Source organism: Bombina bombina, chromosome 1 (assembly GCF_027579735.1).
Source record: "Bombina bombina isolate aBomBom1 chromosome 1, aBomBom1.pri, whole genome shotgun sequence".
NCBI lineage: Eukaryota > Metazoa > Chordata > Amphibia > Anura > Bombinatoridae > Bombina > Bombina bombina.
In genome coordinates this window covers 1277507948-1277531258 of record NC_069499.1, presented here as the reverse complement: position 1 = coordinate 1277531258, position 23311 = coordinate 1277507948, and the positions used below count along the sequence as shown (strand labels likewise).

At 37.1% G+C, this 23311-nt stretch overlaps 1 protein-coding gene across 1 annotated transcript in view; it reads right to left on the bottom strand.

Annotated features, from left to right (window-relative positions):
• Positions 1–13319: 13319 nt before the first annotated feature.
• The window catches only part of LOC128664374 (ankyrin and armadillo repeat-containing protein), a 62856-nt gene continuing 52864 nt past the window's right edge, over positions 13320–23311 (bottom strand). Inside the window, exons 9-11 of the mRNA XM_053719210.1 lie at positions 16983–17102; positions 13715–13788; positions 13320–13557 (exon numbers count right to left, since the gene is read on the bottom strand). Of these exons, the coding sequence (XP_053575185.1) occupies positions 13502–13557; positions 13715–13788; positions 16983–17102 (250 nt within the window). The 3' untranslated portion in view covers positions 13320–13501. The remainder of the gene's footprint in view (positions 13558–13714; positions 13789–16982; positions 17103–23311) is intronic.

Sequence of the window (23311 nt, the reverse complement as noted above, 5' to 3'; positions counted from 1 at the left end):
AATCCTAATATAGCTACAATATAAATTATAATTATATTATAGCTATTTTAGGATTAATATTTATTTTACAGGCAACTTCGTATTTATTTTAACCAGGTACAATAGCTATTAAATAGTTAAGAACTATTTAATAGTTACCTAGTTAAAATAATAACAAATTTACCTGTAAAATAAATCCTAACCTAAGATATAATTAAACCTAACACTACCCTATCAATAAAATAATTAAATAAACTACCTACAATTACCTACAATTAACCTAACACTACACTATCAATAAATAAATTAAACACAATTGCTACAAATAAATACAATTAAATAAACTATCTAAAGTACAAAAAATAAAAAAGAACTAAGTTACAAAAAATAAAAAAATATTTACAAACATAAGAAAAATATTACAACAATTTTAAACTAATTACACCTACTCTAAGCCCCCTAATAAAATAACAAAGCCCCCCAAAATAAAAAATTCCCTACCCTATTCTAAATTAAAAAAGTTACAAGCTCTTTTACCTTACCAGCCCTGAACAGGGCCCTTTGCGGGGCATGCCCCAAGGATTTCAGCTCTTTTGCCTGTAAAAAAAAACATACAATACACCCCCCCCAACATTACAACCCACCACCCACATACCCCTAATCTAACCCAAACCCCCCTTAAATAAACCTAACACTAAGCCCCTGAAGATCTTCCTACCTTGTCTTCACCATCCAGGTATCACGGATCCGTCCTGGCTCCAAGATCTTCATCCAACCCAAGGGGGGGTTGGCGATCCATAATCCGGTGCTGAAGAGGTCCAGAAGAGGCTCCAAAGTCTTCCTCCTATCCGGCAAGAAGAGGACATCCGGACCGGCAAACATCTTCTCCAAGCGGCATCTTCGATCTTCTTCCATCCGGTGCGGAGCGGGTCCATCTTGAAGCAGGCGACGCGGATCCATCCTCTTCTTCCGATGTCTCCCGACTAATGACGGTTCCTTTAAGGGACGTCATCCAAGATGGCGTCCCTCGAATTCCGATTGGCTGATAGGATTCTATCAGCCAATCGGAATTAAGGTAGGAATTTTCTGATTGGCTGATGGAATCAGCCAATCAGAATCTAGTTCAATCCGATTGGCTGATCCAATCAGCCAATCAGATTGAGATCGCATTCTATTGGCTGTTCCGATCAGCCAATAGAATGCGATCTCAATCTGATTGGCTGATTGGATCGGCCAATCGGATTGAACTAGATTCTGATTGGCTGATTCCATCAGCCAATCAGAAAATTCCTACCTTAATTCCGATTGGCTGATAGAATCCTATCAGCCAATCGGAATTCGAGGGACGCCATCTTGGATGACGTCCCTTAAAGGAACCGTCATTAGTCGGGAGACATCGGAAGAAGAGGATGGATCCGCGTCGCCTGCTTCAAGATGGACCCGCTCCGCACCGGATGGAAGAAGATCGAAGATGCCGCTTGGAGAAGATGTTTGCCGGTCCGGATGTCCTCTTCTTGCCGGATAGGAGGAAGACTTTGGAGCCTCTTCTGGACCTCTTCAGCACCGGATTATGGATCGCCAACCCCCCCTTGGGTTGGATGAAGATCTTGGAGCCAGGACGGATCGGTGATACCTGGATGGTGAAGACAAGGTAGGAAGATCTTCAGGGGCTTAGTGTTAGGTTTATTTAAGGGGGGTTTGGGTTAGATTAGGGGTATGTGGGTGGTGGGTTGTAATGTTGGGGGGGGTGTATTGTATGTTTTTTTTTACAGGCAAAAGAGCTGAAATCCTTGGGGCATGCCCCGCAAAGGGCCCTGTTCAGGGCTGGTAAGGTAAAAGAGCTTGTAACTTTAGTAATTTAGAATAGGGTAGGGAATTTTTTATTTTGGGGGGCTTTGTTATTTTATTAGGGGGCTTAGAGTAGGTGTAATTAGTTTAAAATTGTTGTAATATTTTTCTTATGTTTGTAAATATTTTTTTATTTTCTGTAACTTAGTTCTTTTTTATTTTTTGTACTTTAGATAGTTTATTTAATTGTATTTATTTGTAGCAATTGTGTTTAATTTATTTATTGATAGTGTAGTGTTAGGTTAATTGTAGGTAATTGTAGGTAGTTTATTTAATTATTTTATTGATAGGGTAGTGTTAGGTTTAATTATATCTTAGGTTAGGATTTATTTTACAGGTAAATTTGTTATTATTTTAACTAGGTAACTATTAAATAGTTCTTAACTATTTAATAGCTATTGTACCTGGTTAAAATAAATACGAAGTTGCCTGTAAAATAAATATTAATCCTAAAATAGCTATAATATAATTATAATTTATATTGTAGCTATATTAGGATTTATTTTACAGGTAAGTATTTAGCTTTAAATAGTAATAAGTTATTTAATAAGAGTTAATTTATTTCGTTAGATAAAAATTATATTTAACTTAGGGGGGTGTTAGTGTTAGGGTTAGACTTAGCTTTAGGGGTTAATCCATTTATTAGAATAGCGGTGAGCTCCGATCGGAAGTTTAGGGGTTAATAATTGAAGGTAGGTGTCGGCGATGTTAGGGAGGGCAGATTAGGGGTTAATACTATTTATGATAGGGTTAGTGAGGCGGATTAGGGGTTAATAACTTTATTATAGTAGCGCTCAGGTCTGCTCGGCAGATTAGGGGTTAATAAGTGTAGGCAGGTGTCGGCGACGTTGAGGGGGGCAGATTAGGGGTTAATAAATATAATATAGGGGTCGGCGGTGTTAGGGGCAGCAGATTAGGGGTACATAGGGATAAGGTAGGTGGCGGCGATTTGCGGTCGGAAGATTAGGGGTTAATTATTGTAAGTAGCTGGCGGCGACGTTGTGGGGGGCAGGTTAGGGGTGAATAAATATAATACAGGGGTCGGCGGGGTTAGGGGCAGCAGATTAGGGGTACATAAATATAACGTAGGTGGCGGTCGGCAGATTAGGGGTTAAAAATTTTAATCGAGTGGCGGCGGTGTGGGGGGAGCTCGGTTTAGGGGTACATAGGTAGTTTATGGGTGTTAGTGTACTTTAGGGTACAGTAGTTAAGAGCTTTATAAACCGGCGTTAGCCAGAAAGCTCTTAACTCCTGCTATTTTCAGGCGGCTGGAATCTTGTCGTTAGAGCTCTAACGCTCACTGCAGAAACGACTCTAAATACCGGCGTTAGAAAGATCCCATTGAAAAGATAGGCTACGCAAATGGCGTAGGGGGATCTGCGGTATGGAAAAGTCGCGGCTGAAAAGTGAGCGTTAGACCCTTTAATCACTGACTCCAAATACCAGCGGGCGCCCAAAACCAGCGTTAGGAGCCTCTAACGCTGGTTTTGACGGCTACCACCGAACTCTAAATCTAGGCCTTAGTTTATTATAATCAGGATGATTGGTAAATGGTTCTAGGTGTTTTTGAACTTTTTCAATTTCTAGCCCTATATTATCTACTAGTTTCTGTCTATGTTCAATAAGAAGTTCAATTAACCTAAAAGAGCAATCATTCAAAATCTCAAACCATTTTTTAGATAATTCTGCATAGTTTTTGAATGAATCATTTTAAAAAATATGTAAACCCCTTGGGTTTTGTTTGATCTCTTTATATTTTTTAAGGGAATCAAGATCCCACCAATGACGATGCTCATCCTTCATAAGGTCTTCTAATCTATTAAATAACTGTTTGATACCACTATTATTTACTATAGGCGTCTCCATAGTGTTTAATCCTGCATCTTTATTGCCCAGTAAGAGTCTTTTATTGTTTCTCTCCAAAGTGGATAACATTCCTAAACCAAGACTCTTGCATATTATAACAGCTAGAAAGGTAACTTGATATAACACTGCTGCTCCCCTATATTAATCAAACTAGTGAATACTGCTTAAAATGTTGATGACATAACTTGCCTCAACTCTAGGGGGCGCTACCAAATAACCAGATATAGAATAGTATGCATTCTGGACTACAATTAATCAAACCCGAATTACAATCAATAGTATTGTTAAACAGAATAAGAAGGATTTGAAATAATAAATATGGGATGGAAAAAACATTATCCTTCCCCTAATAATGTCAGTCAAATATACACAATTTGTATGGGGATAATATTATAGTATAGAAGTGGTCTGTCCACAGATACGACAATGTTTGTCAATATTACACATCAAATAAATCAATGTTATTGCCAATAGATGTAAAGTCTTATCTGGTATGACAGTTCAGTATAAATCCATATGCTGTATTCTGTATAAATTTGTTCCTTGGATTTCCAATAGCGATAGGTAGCTGCTCCTTGTGGTAAACAACACTGCTCAATCCAAAAAAACTCTGTGAAAAGAATCACAAACAAGGGTGCTTCTTTGTGTGATACTGATAATATTAAAATGAAATGTACACTAATGAATCATACTCACAAGTATGGCAGCACCCAATTGTGCTAAGCAGGGTGTTCTGGAAACTCTCAGTGTCCCTGCTCATTGATCCACAGAGCAGGGATCCACCTTGGACTGCCCCTTCTGCTGTAAGCTGGATAATGAAAGCTCAAACTCCCAAATGTCTCAAATTAAAAGTTTTAAAAATTTAAAGTTTTAATCATAAAAGACATATAAAAACAGAGGGTATAACATATACCGTGTGAATAACACAGTTGCGCAACGCGTTTCTCAGCTCTCCTTGCTGTTTCCTCAGGCTTCCGTTTGTAGTAAGGGAGTACTGACTTTTATCAGAGGAAATATCCAATCCTAACAAACATTAAGGCAACTCCTCCTTCTAGAACAGGTGTGTTGCGATAATTAGCATCCACCTTACATTTAACCAATTATTTAATAGTGAATGGTGAATCCCTGCTCTGTGGATCAGTGAGCTGGGACACTGAGAGTTCCCAGAATGCCCTGCTTAGCACAATTGGGTGCTGCCATATATGTGAGTATGATTCATTAGTGTGCATTTCATTTTAATATTATCATTCTCACATGAACGAGCGCCCTTGTTTGTGATTCTTTTCACATAATTTTTTAGTACTTCATTACCTGCCTGTGTTACCCAGGTCTGTTTGTCAGCTTGGCCTCAATATTATGTTCCAGAGGCAGAAGCACATTATTGGCATAAACATTTTCCAATTTTCCAAGGTGTAAGGCTTGAAACAAATTAAACCCAAGGAATTACCTTTTTTTTTTTAGCTGGAAGAGAATTGCCTGTTATTTTAGGGCTGGAATGTCTTTTGGCAGGATCAGACTAATGAGCTGCATGATATTTATCCTCTGTGAACAGAATGGTGAGCTTAAAGAGACTGCACAACGAGTGGCACTGGTCTTACAAACTTTAGCAAATTACAGTTGGGTGTTCCTAAGTGTAAGAAGGGGAAACCAGACTCTTTCATCACATGCCCTAGACAGATGAAACTGTACCTCACTGATGAGGCCTAGAGACAGGGCTGGATTTACCATTAGGCAGAGTACGCATGTGCCTACAGGCACTTTCCATAGAGGGGCACCTGTCTCTTTGCTCCATATGCCTTTCTTGCATACCTCTGCAGCTCTGCCCTCACTCACCATAGTAGATAATAACTTTGCCCTAAAGAAAGATGGCTGCCACGTTGGCCGGTCGGGTCCGTTTCTCCAGTAAATGCAGACAGAGCAGTTAGAGCGGCATGAGAGTAAGTGTGTGTGTGTGTGTGTGGGTTGGTTCTTTTATGGGGAGTGACAGTGAGTGACTATTTGTGCTCTATTACAGAGCACTCTGAGTGCATGGTGGGCATGTATCAACTGCAGCAGCAGCAGCAGCGGCTGTCAAAATCAAAATGACAGATTGTACAGTCAGAGGGCAGTCTTTCATAAAAAAAATACCATAGCTATGAATATTATTTCTAAAATCTAAAAGGCCAGGGCTGTTGCACAAGATAAACGCACAATCAACCAAGGGTCAGTTGTTTTTTAAAGTGTATGTATAATATAGTCCATAAACTAGAGACGCACAGTGTTTCACACCATTTTAGAATAGTACATGGTTCCAATCCTGACTGCCTTAAAATCAAAATCATTGAGGGCATTCCACTCAACACACATTACAAAAGACTCAGAATCCTACGTCAAAGAGAGACTTTCTGGATTCACGAACTTGAATCCCTTTTTCCCAATGGTCTCAACATAGACTTAGACCTTAATGCCTTCATGAAATACGCTCTATACAATTCCCCTTCTGCATATATGATTGTTTATTTTCTGATTTTAAAATAGCCTCTATACGTTTAACAATTGCTCAAACTATTTTAATAGTTAGTGTACACACACCAGGCCTCTTGCTATTGTTCCTTTTTATCTTGTTTACCTAAAATGCACTTCTGCAAGCCACTCCTAACACAATTTATTTAAATATTTTGTACATAATTTGTTCTTAATGTCTTTATACTTGACTTTAGTAATATGTTCCACTAACTAGCCCACTTATGGGTTTGTCCTGTTTTTTCTTTGTAAGCTAATCAGCTTATATATATATTGGTATATATCTAATTCTGCATATACGTTTTTATACATTACTTTTTTTATACATTACTGTTTTCGCTTGCCACTAGAATTTATCTAGTTTCTAGTTTCCAGCCTTTTAGTCTGCATTCTGTGTGTTTCATTTTATTTTTAGTTTAACTCTAGCATATAACACATTATCAACAACACTCATTTTAGTTGTATTTTTTTTTTTTAAAGGCAAATATCTATATTGTTTTATTTTAGGTATTTCACTCATGTACGATGCTTAGCATTTTCCCCATTCAATGCTAATTATTTTGTTCTTAATATATCACAGGTATATTTTGCCCACAAAAGGTTCACCCACAGACATTTTCCAGAAATAGAGGTTTTAAAATGTTCCCTAGGTACCTACTGTGAACACCTATTTTATGTTTCTCTCATCTGAGCATGTGTTACTATTAATTTTATAATATATATATTTTTTACACATTGTTACATTACTGTGTTCACTTAGAGTTACCTTTTTTACGACATGTATCAATATATAACGTTTGAAATTGCATTTAGCAGATGTATTTTAACAGCTATTGACTCCAACCTATCAGAGTACTGGACAGCATTTATTTAGCAGTTTTAGGCTGTATCTATATGTCCATACATGTGAACCGGGAGCGTGTGGGGGGGCACTTTAGATTTTGGTGCCTACAGGCACCTGGGCTGTAAATCTGACCCTGCCAAGAGAAGCTGAAACATCTGAGGTTTGTTGCATTCTGTAGGTTAGAGAAGAATTGCCTGGTATTTTAGAGGCTGGAATGTCTTTAAGGAAGGATCAGACCGATATGCTGCAGGATATTTCTCCTCTGTAAACAACATGGTGAGCTAAAATAGACTGCAACCTGAATGGCCCTGGCCTTATGAGCAGCAAGGAAGTTCACTTATAATTGGGTGTCTCTCTTTTCTTTTTTGTGAGCTGGAGTCACTACTCGCATATTGGCAGAAATGAATGTATTTACCATTGAACTTGTATAATCTTTGTAAATATATTTTTATATTTGTATGAGAACTGGACAAAATATCCAATGAACAAAACTAATTACACATTAACAGACAAATAAACATTATAGCTGTTCCACCCACACCACATATATATATATATATCCACCCAATCACAATTTTGACTGTGGTGTGGGTGGAACAGCTATAATGTTTATTTGTCTGTTAATGTGTAATTAGTTTTTTTCATTGGATATTTTGTCCAGTATATATATATATATATATATGCACTGGAGTTGTAGCTAGACCAAAGTAGACCATATAAGAAGGCCAACAAACTTCCCAGAGTACTTTTGAGTAAATTGGATTAGGAAGGTAAGCATCCTTTAATCTAATAAGGACATAAACTGACCTTGCTTAAGGTAGAATAGATTAAAAAATGTACAGAGAGATGCAAAAAGATTTTCAGCACAAAGAAAAGACTGCAGGCTACTGGACTAGTTGAATACTTCAAACCCACTTGTATAAATATTCACAGATTGACAGAAAAAGGTTCAGATATTGTCAAGATATCACAGGCATACTCATTTACACTAAATAACTTTATTGGGAGAAAAATTCTCATGCACACACTCTAAGGAAGCGTTATGTGAAACGCGCGTCAGGGACACTCTCATCAGGTTATGGAACCTCTATTTTAGATAGCTGACTCAGTTAATCTTTGGAATAGCACTTAAGTTATGATACAGCTAAACAGTGGCAGTTAAATGATAATCAGGTCTCCGCTATAGAAGAGACCTTTTTGTAGTTTAGTCTGATTTGGAATTTTGCTAACTTGTTGACCTCCTAGATAATAGGAGTTGGTGTTAGGTGCCTACACTTACCTTTTTCTCTGAAAGAGTTAATACTCCAAGGTACAAGCGGTATATAGAGATTTAAATTACCTAATGCTGTGGTTTTTCCTTTACATAATATGAAGTATTTTCTAACATAAATATACCTTTGTAGGGGTTAAATCAATACATCATTTATATCGGTTGCTAATATATAGATACAGTATTACTGGTTCATACCTGTGAGTCAGAATTTGTTATTATAATAACTACAGGCTTTGCAACAATAGATAAACAACTTTGATGATAACAACCCTATTTTGGTTTTAAACAACAGTGGAGACATAATTGGGGCAAACCTGCAAACACACAGCCACTTATTTCATTAGCTTTAAAGGCATATACCACACCTCATTACTACAAACGGTACTTGCTAACAACCACTTAGGATCCCTCTCATGTGAAGAGTTAAATAACCGCAAGTTGCAACATTTGAAACTAAAAGCCAAACTACATTGCAACCATAATTGTTTTGCATAAGCTTGAAATACCTATATATTTATATGTCGTGCCCTTGAAACTAATTAACAAACTTATATCCAAGTACACGAATGCATACATTTGATTTGCTTGCAATGCTGTGGTGCTTTTTGTGAAGGCTAACAAACAAATCAGACATTCCATTTTCTCTGCCTACATCATTTTAGGTAACTCCAAGAGCCAATTATTTGAACAGACACATATTATATATATATCTCTTGTGAGCAACAAATTACAATATAATTAGTGCATTCTAGATAATTTCATTATCTGAGTTTCAGCAAGTTTTAACTGTATGTGTGTGTGTCCATGAGTACCAGTCCTGCTGGACTTTTATTTTTTCTCCCAATAAAGTTATTTAGTGTAAATGAGTATGCCTGTGATATCTTGACAATATCTGAACCTTTTTCTGTCAATCTGTTAATATTTATACAAGTGGGTTTGAAGTATTTAACTAGTCCAGTAGCCTGCAGTCTTTTCTTTGTGCTGCAAATCTTTTTGCATCTCTCTGTACATTTTTAATGTATACTACTGCTTCAGGCTCTGGAATTTAAGGGTTTAAAATTATAAGAAATAATTTAGATTTATCCCTTAAATTTTGATTTAAAAACCCACTCAACTTTCCCTCACCCCTTCTACTCTAAACTTAAGGTAGAATAGTTCTGAATGTTTCATTCTGAAAGATGGAATTCTTACAAACTGGTTCAAGATCCAACACTTGTCTGAAGGTGTCTACCTTCTTTGAAACAATAAAGAGATTTGATTAAAATCCCATTCCCTTTTCTTGCATTGAATTGGAATAATTATTCCCATATCTCAACAGAGGCCAAGATTGAAGGGCCCTGAAATTTAAGACAGCTTAAAAAAAAAAAAAATACAAGGATTTTTTTATTTTTTTATTTTTATGGATATAATAAAACCTCTTCTGGAGGCCTTGTTCTTAAATCAATGTAATATTCTTGAGAATAATGTTCTAAGCCCAGAGGTGTGGGATAGATTGAACCCAAGCCTCCTGTTAAAAACTGCCCCCTAGCAGGATTACTGGATTTGGGGCCCTACTTATAATACATTTCACTGCTTACTCAGAGTAGGAGTGGTATTAAAATGCTGGAACACAAGGTATTGGAGTATATGTGTGTATGCTACTGAAATAGTAGTTTTGGAGGTGGGAACCAATTTCTTATACTGTTTAGACTTGCTCCAATGGGCATTAGGTCCCTAGAGTAAACCATAGGAACTTTACTTTGAAGAGAGGAGTCAGTTGTCCGTTATTTATATTTTCAGGAATAGCAGAGATCCTTTTCTTTGAAAGGAAAGAGACAGTAATCTATATTTTATACACCATATTCAGCATTCCAGGATGTTAGCCACAGGACCCTCCTGGTAAGAATAGCTACAGACATGCTTTTGACATAATATCAAATACAGCATCACAATTAAAGAATTTGCATTCTGAAGCAATAACTTTTAAATCTTCTAAAAAGGTTTAACAGACACACCCGGATTAAATTATTCCTTAGCAATCAGGTCACAGAGTGCTATTAGGTGTTGGGAAAATCTCAGAGAGATTAACAACAGTTGTAAACATTGATTTTAAACAACTTCAAAGTTTAGCATCAGCATATTTAGGATCCTTAAAGCACTCTTTAAAAAAAACAAAAAACTGGAGCGCGATTATATATATGTTACGTATTTTTCAGCAGAACTCCTGAAAACCACATCGCCTGTAAGTTCACCTTGCACATCGGGTGAATTACATAACCCACGCCGTCATATGATATCGGACAAACTGGCGATGTTCAGAAATATACGCAACTACACATTTTTATCATCGCCAGTAACATAAGCCAGAATATTGCACACGTAAGCTAAAAAAAAAAAAAGAGTAGTTTTAAAGAAATGTTGAATTCACATGTAAAATTCAAAAACAAAATAAATAAATAACCGACACGTCAAAACGCCATTCAAAACCCCTAAATCTCCATCTCCCCACATCGCAATCACTAATAAAAGTTATTAACCCCCTAAACCTCCATCCCCCACAATGTAAAATACTTAATTAAACTATTAACACCTAAACCGCCATCCCCCCACAATTTAAAGTATCTAATTAAACTATTAACACCTAAACCGCCACCCCCCACAATTTAAAGTATCAAATTAACACCTAAACCGCCACCCCCCACAACGCAAAGTACCTAATTAAACTATTAACATCTAAACCGCCATCCCCAAAAACGCAAAATATTAAACTAATAACTAAACCCCCTAACCTAACACCAATTAAAATACACATAAATAAAATTAAAAAAATACCAACTAAAAAAATTCCCTAACATTACAGAAAATAAAAAAACTACCCTTACCAAAAAAATAAACCCTAACAGTACAGAAAATAAAAAAAAACTACCCTTACAAAAAATAACAAACAAAATTATTCAAAATAAAAAGTTATTCCTATTCTAATACCCCCGTTTAAAAAAAAAACAAAAAAACTAATCTATAAATAAACTATCAATAGCCCTTAAAAGGGCCTTTTGAACGCCATTGCCCTAAAGTTAACACAGCTCTTTTGCAAAAAAAAATAAAGAATTTACCCCCTAATATTACTACCCCCACCCCTCAAAATAAAAAAAAACCTTATTCACCCATTGCCCCGAAAAGGGCATTTGCATGGGCAGCATTCAGCTCTTTTTCAGCCCATTAAAAATAAAAAAAAGCCCTAATCTAAAAAAATAAATAAAAAAATACTAACACTAACCCCAAAATTGGTACTCACGCCATTGATGATGGGCAGCGAAACATTTTCATCCCGGCAACGAAATATCTTCATCCATCGCGGGCGCAGCTTCTTCATTCTTCATCCAGGCCGCTGTCCATCTTCATGCTTTTGTAATTCATGAGCTGCTGATTTTTGTCTTGAATATAATGGGTTATCAGTTATTTCTGTGCCACAGCTGTCATATTGGTAGATATTGACAATGGCAAGTATAGGATATAGCCCTTTTTTCTATTTAAAAAATAGTATTTTTTCATGAATGTGTTAAAATGAGACGCAACTCGCAACCCAGTATTCACCTCATCTACTCTGTTCAATAGCCACTGGCTCATTCCCTCACAGATACTTTTAAAATAAAATGATGTTGTCCTCTATAAAACACACTAGTAATTTACAGAAGTTTGTTTTTTTTATTCAGATTTACAGACATTATTTAGCAAAGCTGAAATTATTCTCTTTACAATATTGAATACAAAGGTTAACCCACAAATAAGAAATAAACTATAGTATAATGCAAATCAAAACCTGACATGAAAATATGAATATTTCACATTAATGTTCTTTACATAGCAAAATATGTTGTATTTATTCATAAATACATATATCTGACAACATCTTGGTACAATATATATCTATACCTATATAGATGATTATATATAGGTATAAATATATATAGGAATATCTATGTAACAACACTTAGAACATATTCTGCTATGTGCAGAACATTGGAATGTGAAATATGTACAGTAAATACATAGTATAGCACTTTATTAAATATGAATATTGCATAAATATGATTTTACATGTTTTCATCTACTTGACTGCAAAGAGCCCTTACAACTTTTGTGTGCAATATTTGTTTGACTAAATTTTATTAGATGAAGTTATTATGAGTGTTACTGTACTTTGTAATTTTTTTTATGTGTTTTGTGGCACTTTTTTGTTTCGCAAACTTGTAATAAGAGTGCTAAACCTGATGAGCGCAAACAGCTGCAATAAACCCCTTATCGCTTACGCGTAACTGTTACTGTTCCACTCGTAATCTGGCCCTAAACATCTGATTTCTGTATTAAATTAATGAAAAACAACAACTATGAGCGTAAATTAACTTGTGCACTAAATTGCGGTCATACTTTCACATTTACTACCAATAATATGAGTGCTAAACCCAACGAGTGCAATCACCCGCGATAAACCACCTATCGCGTAACAGCACTCCACTGGCCCTAAATGTCTGATTTCTGTATTAAAACAATAAAAAAAAAAAACTTATTATGGTTATAGAAATGGCAGAATATTTTGCCCACCAACTTAAAACTTCACCAGCTGACACTGAAAAGAACATAAAGATAAAAAAGCAAAATAAATATTAAATATTGATTCTTATACTAAATTACATTGGATTTAAGGTGACTTCAGTACATGAATATACCTTACATTTCACTATTTTGAATGTTTACCCCTTAAGTATGATGCTACATTCTAACATTTGGCCTTTAATAGTTTGGAATAGTAGAGTCAACTTCCTGGAAAATATTCATTGTATTGAATTAAAGGGGGACTGTTCTTTGAGGGTAAGAATCTATTTTGTAGACCTACAGGTATTTAGCTAATCTAGAACAGTACCACACCACAGTGCGAGGACGTGCCTAGTTAATAGTTAAGCATTCATCCAGGAAATTATGCTACCAATACTTAAAACATATGAAGCCTTTTTCTTGCTGGCACTCAAATACAAGTTATTTGTTTCCAGGTAATGAAGAACAGAATAATACATTTGTTTATGTCAGTATGTACATTTTTGGATGTTTTCTGTAAATTCCTTCCTTTGTATAATAACGCAGTTCACTTAATTACTACAAATGCCATTTTGCCACTAATAGGTGATAGTCTGCCTTTATGGTTTGTGACTTGCTCACTGTTGATTGATTGCTGAAAAATCTGCAGATGGAAGAGCCACAAAATGGCATCCTGTAGAAGATAGAATAGAAACAAAATGTTGTTGTCTGGATTAAAAAGCAACAAAGGTATTGCAAATAAACCCAGTAATATTTATAACTGATTTAATGAAGTATAGTCAAGATGACATCAAGGAGACTCACATAGTATAAAAGAAATGTTAACTTACCAAGATAATGCTTGACTGGCGACTTTCTCCTCTTCTGACTTGTTGTTGTTGTTGACCGGAATACTGACATACTCCTAAATAAAATAAAACAAATAGTTGTAATAGCAATATGTGATACCTCTGATGTCTTGCTAAAGATTGCTTTTACAAAATATCCTATAAAATGTAGCTACCCATGAGTGTTTCACTTAAAGGGACATAATACTCATATGCTAAATCACTTGAAACTGATGCAGTATAACTGCAAAAAGCTGACAGGAAAATATCACCTGAGCATCTCTATGTAAAAAAGGAAGATATTTTACCTCACAATCTCCTCAGCTCAGCAGAGTAAATTCTGTGTAAAAAGTTATACTCAGCTGCTCCCAGCTGCAGGTAAAAAAAAATAATGAAGAAATGAACAGCAGCCAATCAGCATCAACAGTGCTGAGGTCATGAACTCTTTTACTGTGATCTCATGAGATTTCATAGTAAACTTCCTTTAAACTGAATAGGGAAATAACATGAGAGTGCACAAGGCTCATCCCTTCGGCTGTCCCGGGACAGACATACTGAATTGCTGCTTAGAAATCCTTTACAATGGGATGTGGCTACTGAGGAACTTTTGAGGTCAAATATCTTTCTTTTTTACATAGAGATGTTCAGGTGATATTTTCTAGTCAGCTTTTTACAGCTATGCTGCAGCACTTTCAAGTGTTTAAACATTTGGGTATTATGGCCCTTTAATTCCAGGGGAACCTGAAATCAATTACTTAAAAAATGTAAAAAGTACATAAAACAATTATTATTATTATTATTATTATTATTATTATCGGTTATTTGTAGAGCGCCAACAGATTCCGCAGCGCTATAAACAAAGGGGGAGTACAACAAAGCAATTATATGGTAGAGGGCCCTGCCAAGAGTTGCACTGTAGTAGTCAGCTCTTAAAAAGGTGATCCACAAACAGCTGGACTATTAGGCTTACATGCTAAGAGGGTTCAGGGGATTGCAGTGGAGGAGAGGAACTGGTATTAGGAAAGGTTAGCGTAGGTTGTATGCGTCCCTGAACAGTAGAGTCTTTAGGGAGCACTTGAAGCTTTTAATACTAGAAGAGAGTCTTATGGAGCGAGGCAGAGAGTTCCACAAGATGGGAGCCAGTCTGGAGAAGTGTGATGAGGTGACAAGAGAGGAGGAGAGTAGGAGGAAAACAATCTTTTCCTTTCATGCTTCAGATAGAACATGCAATTTAAAACAACTTTCCCGTTTACTTCTATTATAAATTTGTTTAGTTCTTTTGGTATCTTTTGTTCAAAAAATGCTTAGGTATTCCCAGAAGCTGGGAGCTAGTTCAGTGCCAGCCTCCTCCCAGAAGACAAACATCTCTAGCTGCCTGGCAGAAAGACAGCTCTCCTGGTATGGAAGGATGACAATCCTTACAGGGACCAGTGGAAGAAGAAAGTACAGATCAAACCTGGTTTTCTATATCAGTGCAGAAAACTGTTAGAAAAACACAGTGAAGCCCACTTCACAAGTTTCTAACTGCTCTAAAGCCACCATTGCTCTACTGAAGAGACTAATGTCGAGTACGGCTAGACCCAATCTAGATGGAGAAACCTACTCCAGCTTTCTAAAAAACAATAAAATCTTGATTAAAGTGAAATAATTCTTCAGACACTAAAATTTCACCTCCTCCATGCACCAAGGCAAAGAGAATGACTGGGGGTTGTGGGAAGAGAATGATACTTAACAGCTTGGCTGTGGTGCTTTTTGCCTCCTCTTGCTGGCTAGGAGTGATATTCCCAACAGTAATTAGATGAAGCCGTGGACTCACCATATCTTAGTAAGAAATATGTGTTCCTTGTCCCTTCTAAGGGATATAAAACTCAAATTCAGATAGATAAAACAATTTTTAAAAATTCCAATTTACTAATATTGTCAGATTTACTTTGTTCTTTTTGTATCCTTTGTTGAATAGCATACATAATAAGCATAAGTAAAATGCACGTGTCCGGAACACTATATAGCAGCAGTTTTGCCACAGACCAAATTACAAAGTACATAGGAAAGGTGTTTTTTTGTTTTTAAATTGTATGCTCTGTCTGAAACATGAAAGAGAAAATTTCAATTTCATATCTCTATTACTCCTCAGCGAGTACAGAACATGAATACTTTGCAATCACTAAGTTGTGTGTAATTTCTGAATGAGCAGATATGGAATAAGTTATTTCTTTATAATATGTCATTAAATGTCCAAATCTGAACTAGGAAGCAGAACAGAATCCTCCTGATCAACGATGGCCACCTGGCAGCTCATGGACCAAACTCTGGAAAATAATAGAACTAAGATGAGCCTTTGGGAACAGGTGTTGCTTGTGGAAAAAACAATAACTACAAGTTAGCAGCCCTCTGGTGACATAGGGGCCCATCGACCAAGCTCGGTATTGAGTTTGAAGCCCCGTGTTTCTTAAGGTTTGCCAGAAACACCAGTTATGAAGCAGCAGTCTAAAGACTGCTTCTCTATAACCTGTCCGCCTGCTCTGAGGAGGCGGACAGGCATCGCCGCAATTCAACCCGATCAAATACGATTGGGTTGATTGACACCCCCTGCTAGCGGCCGATTGGCCACGAATCTGCAGGGGGCGGCGTTGTACCAGCAGTCCAAGAGCTGCTGGTGCAATGCTGAATGCGGAGAGCGTATTGCTCTCCGCATTCAGCGATGTCTGTCGGACCTGATCTGCTGATCGGATCATGTCGGACAGACATATGATAAATAGGCCCCATAGAGCATATCCTGCAACCTTAGCTAAATCTACCCCTACGTCACTGACTTTTTTTTAGCAAATATGTAATTGGTCATTTAAAGAGACATTAAAGTGAAAATTAAAGTGAAAATTAAACTTTTTTGATTCAGATTAAGCATGCTGTCTATAATTGTACAACTTACTTTTCTTTTAGTATCATTTGTTGAAAATCATACCTAGGAAAGCTCAGGAGCAGCAATGCACTACTAGAATCTAGCTGCTGATTTGTGGTGACATATATTCCTCATGTTATTGACTCACCCAATGTCTTTGTCTAGTTTACAGCCTCTTCAACAAAGGATACCAAGAGAATGAAGCAACTTTGATGATTGAAGTAAAATAGAAAGTTATTTACAAGTTTATGCTCTGACTCATGAAAGAATAACAATTATAAAATTATATACAACCCTTATGGCGAGAGGACGTTAGCCAGCACTGCTACTATCAGTTAAAAAAAACACTATTAGCCATTTAATAAAACTTACCGTATGGGAGGTAGAACGAGTTCTCTTATGTGTTTCCATCGTGCTAGGAAAGAGGAGGACAGGTTTTGTTTTTTGTTATAATATAACAGAGTCTTCATGAGATGAGGATCCTCTCTGCATCTGTTACCAAAACATTAAGTCAGTTAGCAAATGCACGTTTTGTATAAAATATGGTACAGTATGTGTTTTAGGGATTGTTTTGCCATGTCTCATCGCTAAAAGGTTTGTGTGGTTTAAAAATATAAACGTAATCACCTCTTAATCATATTCCACACACCACATGTTCTGTCTTCTCTGGACTGCTGTTATTATATATACTTCTCAAAAGGAAGAGGCACTCACAGGTCTTAATATGCAAAAAAGTACTTTTATTGATTCATAAGTTCAGTCAACGTTTCGGTCCTCGCAGGGACCTTTGTCAAGACTGTTCTATATACAGAAGATACAAAAGGTTACAGATAATGTGAAAATTCATCAAAGGGGAAGAGACACATTACAGAGCTTTAAGGCTTATGTATAAAGTCCCCAGCGGGACGGTGAGAGAAAGAGAGTATATACAACAAACGATATCATGTAAATCAAAAGATAACCAGCATATGTTAAACACATAGAAACAGTATTCGTATGGAGCATTGGCACAGGGAGGTGTGATAAGTACTGAAGGCCAGAGGCTAATCTCATTATACAGGACAGCAGATAACTGCATAAGGGAATCAAATGCCTCTCCCTGTGTGCAACATGCATTAGAAGAAAACTGTCACGTTCCCAATAAGACTATACTAGATTGACTATAATTTATATGGCAAGCATGAGACATGTCTCTTATGTAGCAAGAAGTCAATATAAGTCAAAAGGGTAGAATGTGACACAAAGGTAGAATTATACAAACACAGGTCAAAGTTATCAATAGTGGTGGTTACTATGTGTAATTTAAAAACAGAAAAAAGGGTTCACGTACCAAATATATACCCAATCCCATTATGTGCAAGCGGTATGGCTAAAAAATGTACTAAGAGCATAATTGTAAGCTCCACAGAGGTGTCAATAGCCCTGTCGTGAGTGTTCTGTCTATAATACACGTATGGAAACATCAGCATACAAGGATTATGTGCCGTGATAGGAACGCTACAAGGCAGTGGTAAACCGCAGGCTCAAGTACTTACTTCTGTGTTTACAGCGTCTGGCAGTCAGCGGTGAGCAGATTGTGTTTCTGCGCTGCCCTTAAATAGCCAGAGTGTGTCTGCTACTAGTGACGTAGCGCGAGGCGCGGGAGTGCGTCTCCGGTTGCCATGGAAACAGGCAAAGCCGGAGCATATGCGCTGGTAGCGGAAGCTCACTCTAAGAAGTAAACAGGCACAGGGGGGAGAAATGTACAACAAAAATAGTAAAAAAAACTCTGCAAGAAAGGAAATTTAAATGGCAATAAATAATTTAAAATGAAAAATTTTAAAAGTAAAATGGATAACGGAATTTAGACAGAGTGTCACAGGTTGCTATGGTGACAAGCTATAAGAGGTCATTGTACTGACACCCGAGGGGTACTAGAAACCAAAGGGACATGAGTAGAGAGGGTGAAAAACTCAAGGGTGAGATGCCAATAGCAAAATTGTACAAGATACGCAAAATATTGCAGAAGAAGGCAGTCAGCAAAGCTGTTGTAGCACAGCAATAGTAGGGGACTAAATGGAAAAAAACAGGGGCCAAATGATTAACACGCAAGCACTAATAATGGGTGGGATTGGTACGTGGGGGCTGTGTGGAGATTTAAAAACATGTGGATGTAAGTTTATGGGGCATGTGGAGCATGTAAAGGACACCAAACTTAAAGGTCCAAGAGAACTAGAACAGGATGCTCATGTCATAATACAGGAGTTGGGAATGCGATAGAGCAGAGGTATCAATGGAGGGGAGTACAAAGGGGAGAACTACATTCAGAATAGAATACTATATACAATATGCAAATATGGGAGAATAAGGTACAACGGGTTTAGGCACCTCAGTAAAACAAGGCAAAGTCAATGCTGGTATTAAGTCCCTTGGGTATCAATGTCCCCAGTCGATGTATCCACCTTGCCTCTTTCTTGAGAAGTTCATTATCTCTGTTGCCCCCTCTTTTGAGGGGTGGTACCCAATCAATTAGAATTGACCTGAGCATGGCTACACTGTGGACCTGTTGCATGAAATGTCGTGCTACTGGTTGTTCACTCTTTTTGTCCTTGATGGCTTTTCTAATGGCACTTTATTCCTTTATTCCGATGTAATAAAGGCCACAGGGACAGATAATGATATATACTACAAATTCAGTAGTGCATGTCAGTCTATGTTGAATCTGTATCGTTATGCCATTGTGTGGGTGGTGGAATTTAGAGCCTGTGATGAAGGACATTGACATAAGAATAGGTACGACACTTTACTCAAAACCTACAGACCGAAATTCCCTCCTAACAGCAAACTCCTACCACCCACCAGCGCTGAAGAAAGGAATAATCAGGTCCCAAATGCTGAGGGTGATACGAAATAATAGCAGCAAGCATAACAAAGAATTACAACTTGAAGCCATGAGCCAGAAATTTCTACAAAGGGGATACAGACAGACTGAAGTTGAAGCAGTCATGAAGGACGTATGGGACTTAACACAGAGTGACCTACTCAACAAAACCTTTGTATGCTGTATAGATTTGCTGGTGGGGTTAAATGTAACCATCATGTTCATACGCTTGTCTTTGGTCTTTGTTTCAATCACCAAAAACTGGTTCATTTTGAACCAGGACCCTACTCTTCCATTCTACAACCAACCACCACCCAGAATGGTATACAGCAGAACAAGCAATCTTCGTGATGTTTTAGTTAAAACTACATTTGAACCTTACCAGGTACATAGAGGATGGCTACCGACACCCAAGAAAGGATGCTTCAGCTGTGATAACTGTGTTACCTGCCACTCCTTCATCACAGGCTCTAAATTCCACCACCCACACAATGGCAGAACGATACAGATTCAACATAGACTGACATGCACTACTGAATTTGTAGTATATATAATTATCTGTCCCTGTGGCCTTTATTACGTCGGAAAAACGAGCACGTCCTTTAAAGAAAGGCTGGCCAACCACCGCAGTGCCATTAGAAAAGCCATCAAGGACAAAAAGAGTGAACAACCAGTAGCACGACATTTCATGCAACAGGGCCACAGTGTAGCCATGCTCAGGTAAATTCTAATTGACTGGGTACCACCCCTCAAAAGAGGGGGCAACAGAGATAATGAACTTCTCAAGAAAGAGGCAAGGTGGATACATCGACTGGGGACATTGATACCCAAGGGACTTAATACGAGCATTGACTTTGCCTTGTTTTACTGAGGTGCCTAAACCCGTTGTACCTTATTCTCCCATATTTGCATATTGTATACAGTATTCTATTCTGAATGTAGTTCTCCCCTTTGTACTCCCCTCCATTGATACCTCTGCTCTATCGCATTCCCAACTCCTGTCTTATGACATGAGCATCCTGTTCTAGTTCTCTTGGACCTTTAAGTTTGGTGTCCTTTACATGCTCCACATGCCCCATAAACTTACATCCACATGTTTTTAAATCTCCACACAGCCCCCACGTACCAATCCCACCCATTATTAGTGCTTGCGTGTTAATCATTTGGCCCCTGCTTTTTTCCATTTAGTCCCCTACTATTGCTGTGCTACAACAGCTTTGCTGACTGCCTTCTTCTGCAATATTTTGCGTATCTTGTACAATTTTGCTCTTGGCATCTCACTCTTGAGTTTTTCACCCTCTCCACTCATGTCCCTTTGGTTTCTAGTACCCCTCGGGTATCAGTACAATGACCTCTTATAGCTTGTCACCATAGCAACCTGTGACACTGTCTAAATTCCGTTATCCATTTTACTTTTAAAATTTTTCATTTTAAATTATTTATTGCCATTTAAATTTCCTTTCTTGCAGTGTTTTTTTTACTATTTTTGTTGTACATTTCTCCCCCCTGTGCCTGTTCACTTCTTAGATTGAGCTTGCGCTACCAGCGCATATGCTCTGGCTTTGCCTGTTCCCATGGCAACCGGAGACGCACTCCCGCGCCTCGCGCTACGTCACTAGTAGCGGACACACTCTGGCTATTTAAGGGCGGCGCAGAAACACAATCTGCTCACCGCTGACTGCCAGACGCTGTAAACACAGAAGTAAGTACTTGAGCCTGCGGTTTACCACTGCCTTGTAGCGTTCCTATCACGGCACATAATCCTTGTATGCTGATGTTTCCATACGTGTATTATAGACAGAACACTCACGACAGGGCTATTGACACCTCTGTGGAGCTTACAATTATGCTCTTAGTACATTTTTTAGCCATACCGCTTGCACATAATGGGATTGGGTATATATTTGGTACGTGAACCCTTTTTTCTGTTTTTAAATTGCACATAGTAACCACCACTATTGATAACTTTGATGACCTGTGTTTGTATAATTCTACCTTTGTGTCACATTCTACCCTTTTGACTTATATTGACTTCTTGCTACATAAGAGACATGTCTCATGCTTGCCATATAAATTATAGTCAATCTAGTATAGTCTTATTGGGAACGTGACAGTTTTCTTCTAATGCATGTTGCACACAGGGAGAGGCATTTGATTCCCTTATGCAGTTATCTGCTGTCCTGTATAATGATATTAGCCTCTGGCCTTCAGTACTTATCACACCTCCCTGTGCCAATGCTCCATACGAATACTGTTTCTATGTGTTTAACATATGCTGGTTATCTTTTGATTTACATGATATCGTTTGTTGTATATACTCTCTTTCTCTCACCGTCCCGCTGGGGACTTTATACATAAGCCTTAAAGCTCTGTAATGTGTCTCTTCCCCTTTGATGAATTTTCACATTATCTGTAACCTTTTGTATCTTCTGTATATAGAACAGTCTTGACAGAGGTCCCTGCGAGGACCGAAACGTTGACTGAACTTATGAATCAATAAAAGTACTTTTTTGCATATTAAGACCTGTGAGTGCCTCTTCCTTTTGAGAAGTTTCTACCTATTTACCATAGAGTGCACCCAGGCGTATACCACTAACAGTGAGTGCTTGGATCCCAGAATCTTGTGTATATATATATATATATATATATATATATATATATATATATATATATATATATATATATATATATATATATATATATATATAATCCAGATTTTATTTACTGATGCTGGTAAAATCTGGAGGTTATCACTTTTTATTATCTTTTGTGTATTATTTACATCACACACAGAGCGATGATAATTCATTATTATTCATGAAAGCTTTAAAATGCTGCAGTACAATGGTATTCACTAATTATGTGCATGTGTAGTAATGTGTTTGATGGGAAGGGGGTTTCACCAGTGTTATTGTGTATGTAATAATGAGGCAGAAAGTAGTCACATTGGAACAAGGATAGTCTTGTGAACAAAAAAAGGTTTTATGGACAATTCCAAGCCAAGTAAGCCTGAGGGTCACATTCAGTGATGCCTGACGCGTTTCGCGCATGCGCTTCATCGGAGGCTACATAGAGTCTAAGGACACTGGGTTATACATAGTAGTGACCTATCAGCATTGATGTTACAACATCCAATGGTATTATCCCTTCCATATGGAGAACATTATTACTGATTGTAAGGTTATGGTGTTACCTTTTTTTAATCATCATATAGACTTCAGTAATAGATGTGCTCCGTGTGAAATCATTCAAGCATACGTTAATTATACATTATATCTTAATATCATAATATCAGTATAACATTCATCAAATAACATAGGCTTGAATAACATATGTTCATATTACAATTTAGTAATGTCATATATATGGGGGTAGTAATAAAAATTATATACATAGAAAATTAATAAAAAATAAAATGAAATAAAACAATCTGAAAATAGGGAAATTGCAAATAAAACTTCTTATTCTTATAGTAGCATAAGGTTAGCGGTTAGTAGATGTAAATAGAATAAAAGGTGTCAAAAAGGTATATCAATATAAGTAGTCATTGCATTTGCAATAGTACTGAACTACTAGGCTATGTATATAGTATTTAATCTGAAAGGGCCCAGAGGACCTATCATATACTGAACCATGTGTTATTAAGATGTAGAGTTATTTCAATATGCAATAAAAATGGATGAAATAAGGCTCAAACTGATCATGAACATTTGAAAAAACTAATAAAAATATATATTAAATATTTCCAATATTTATTATACCTCTAAGGGAAGAGAAATATTGTTAACTCATATGTTTGTACAGGTGAGATAATTTAACTTGTGTTAGCAAGGAGTGTATG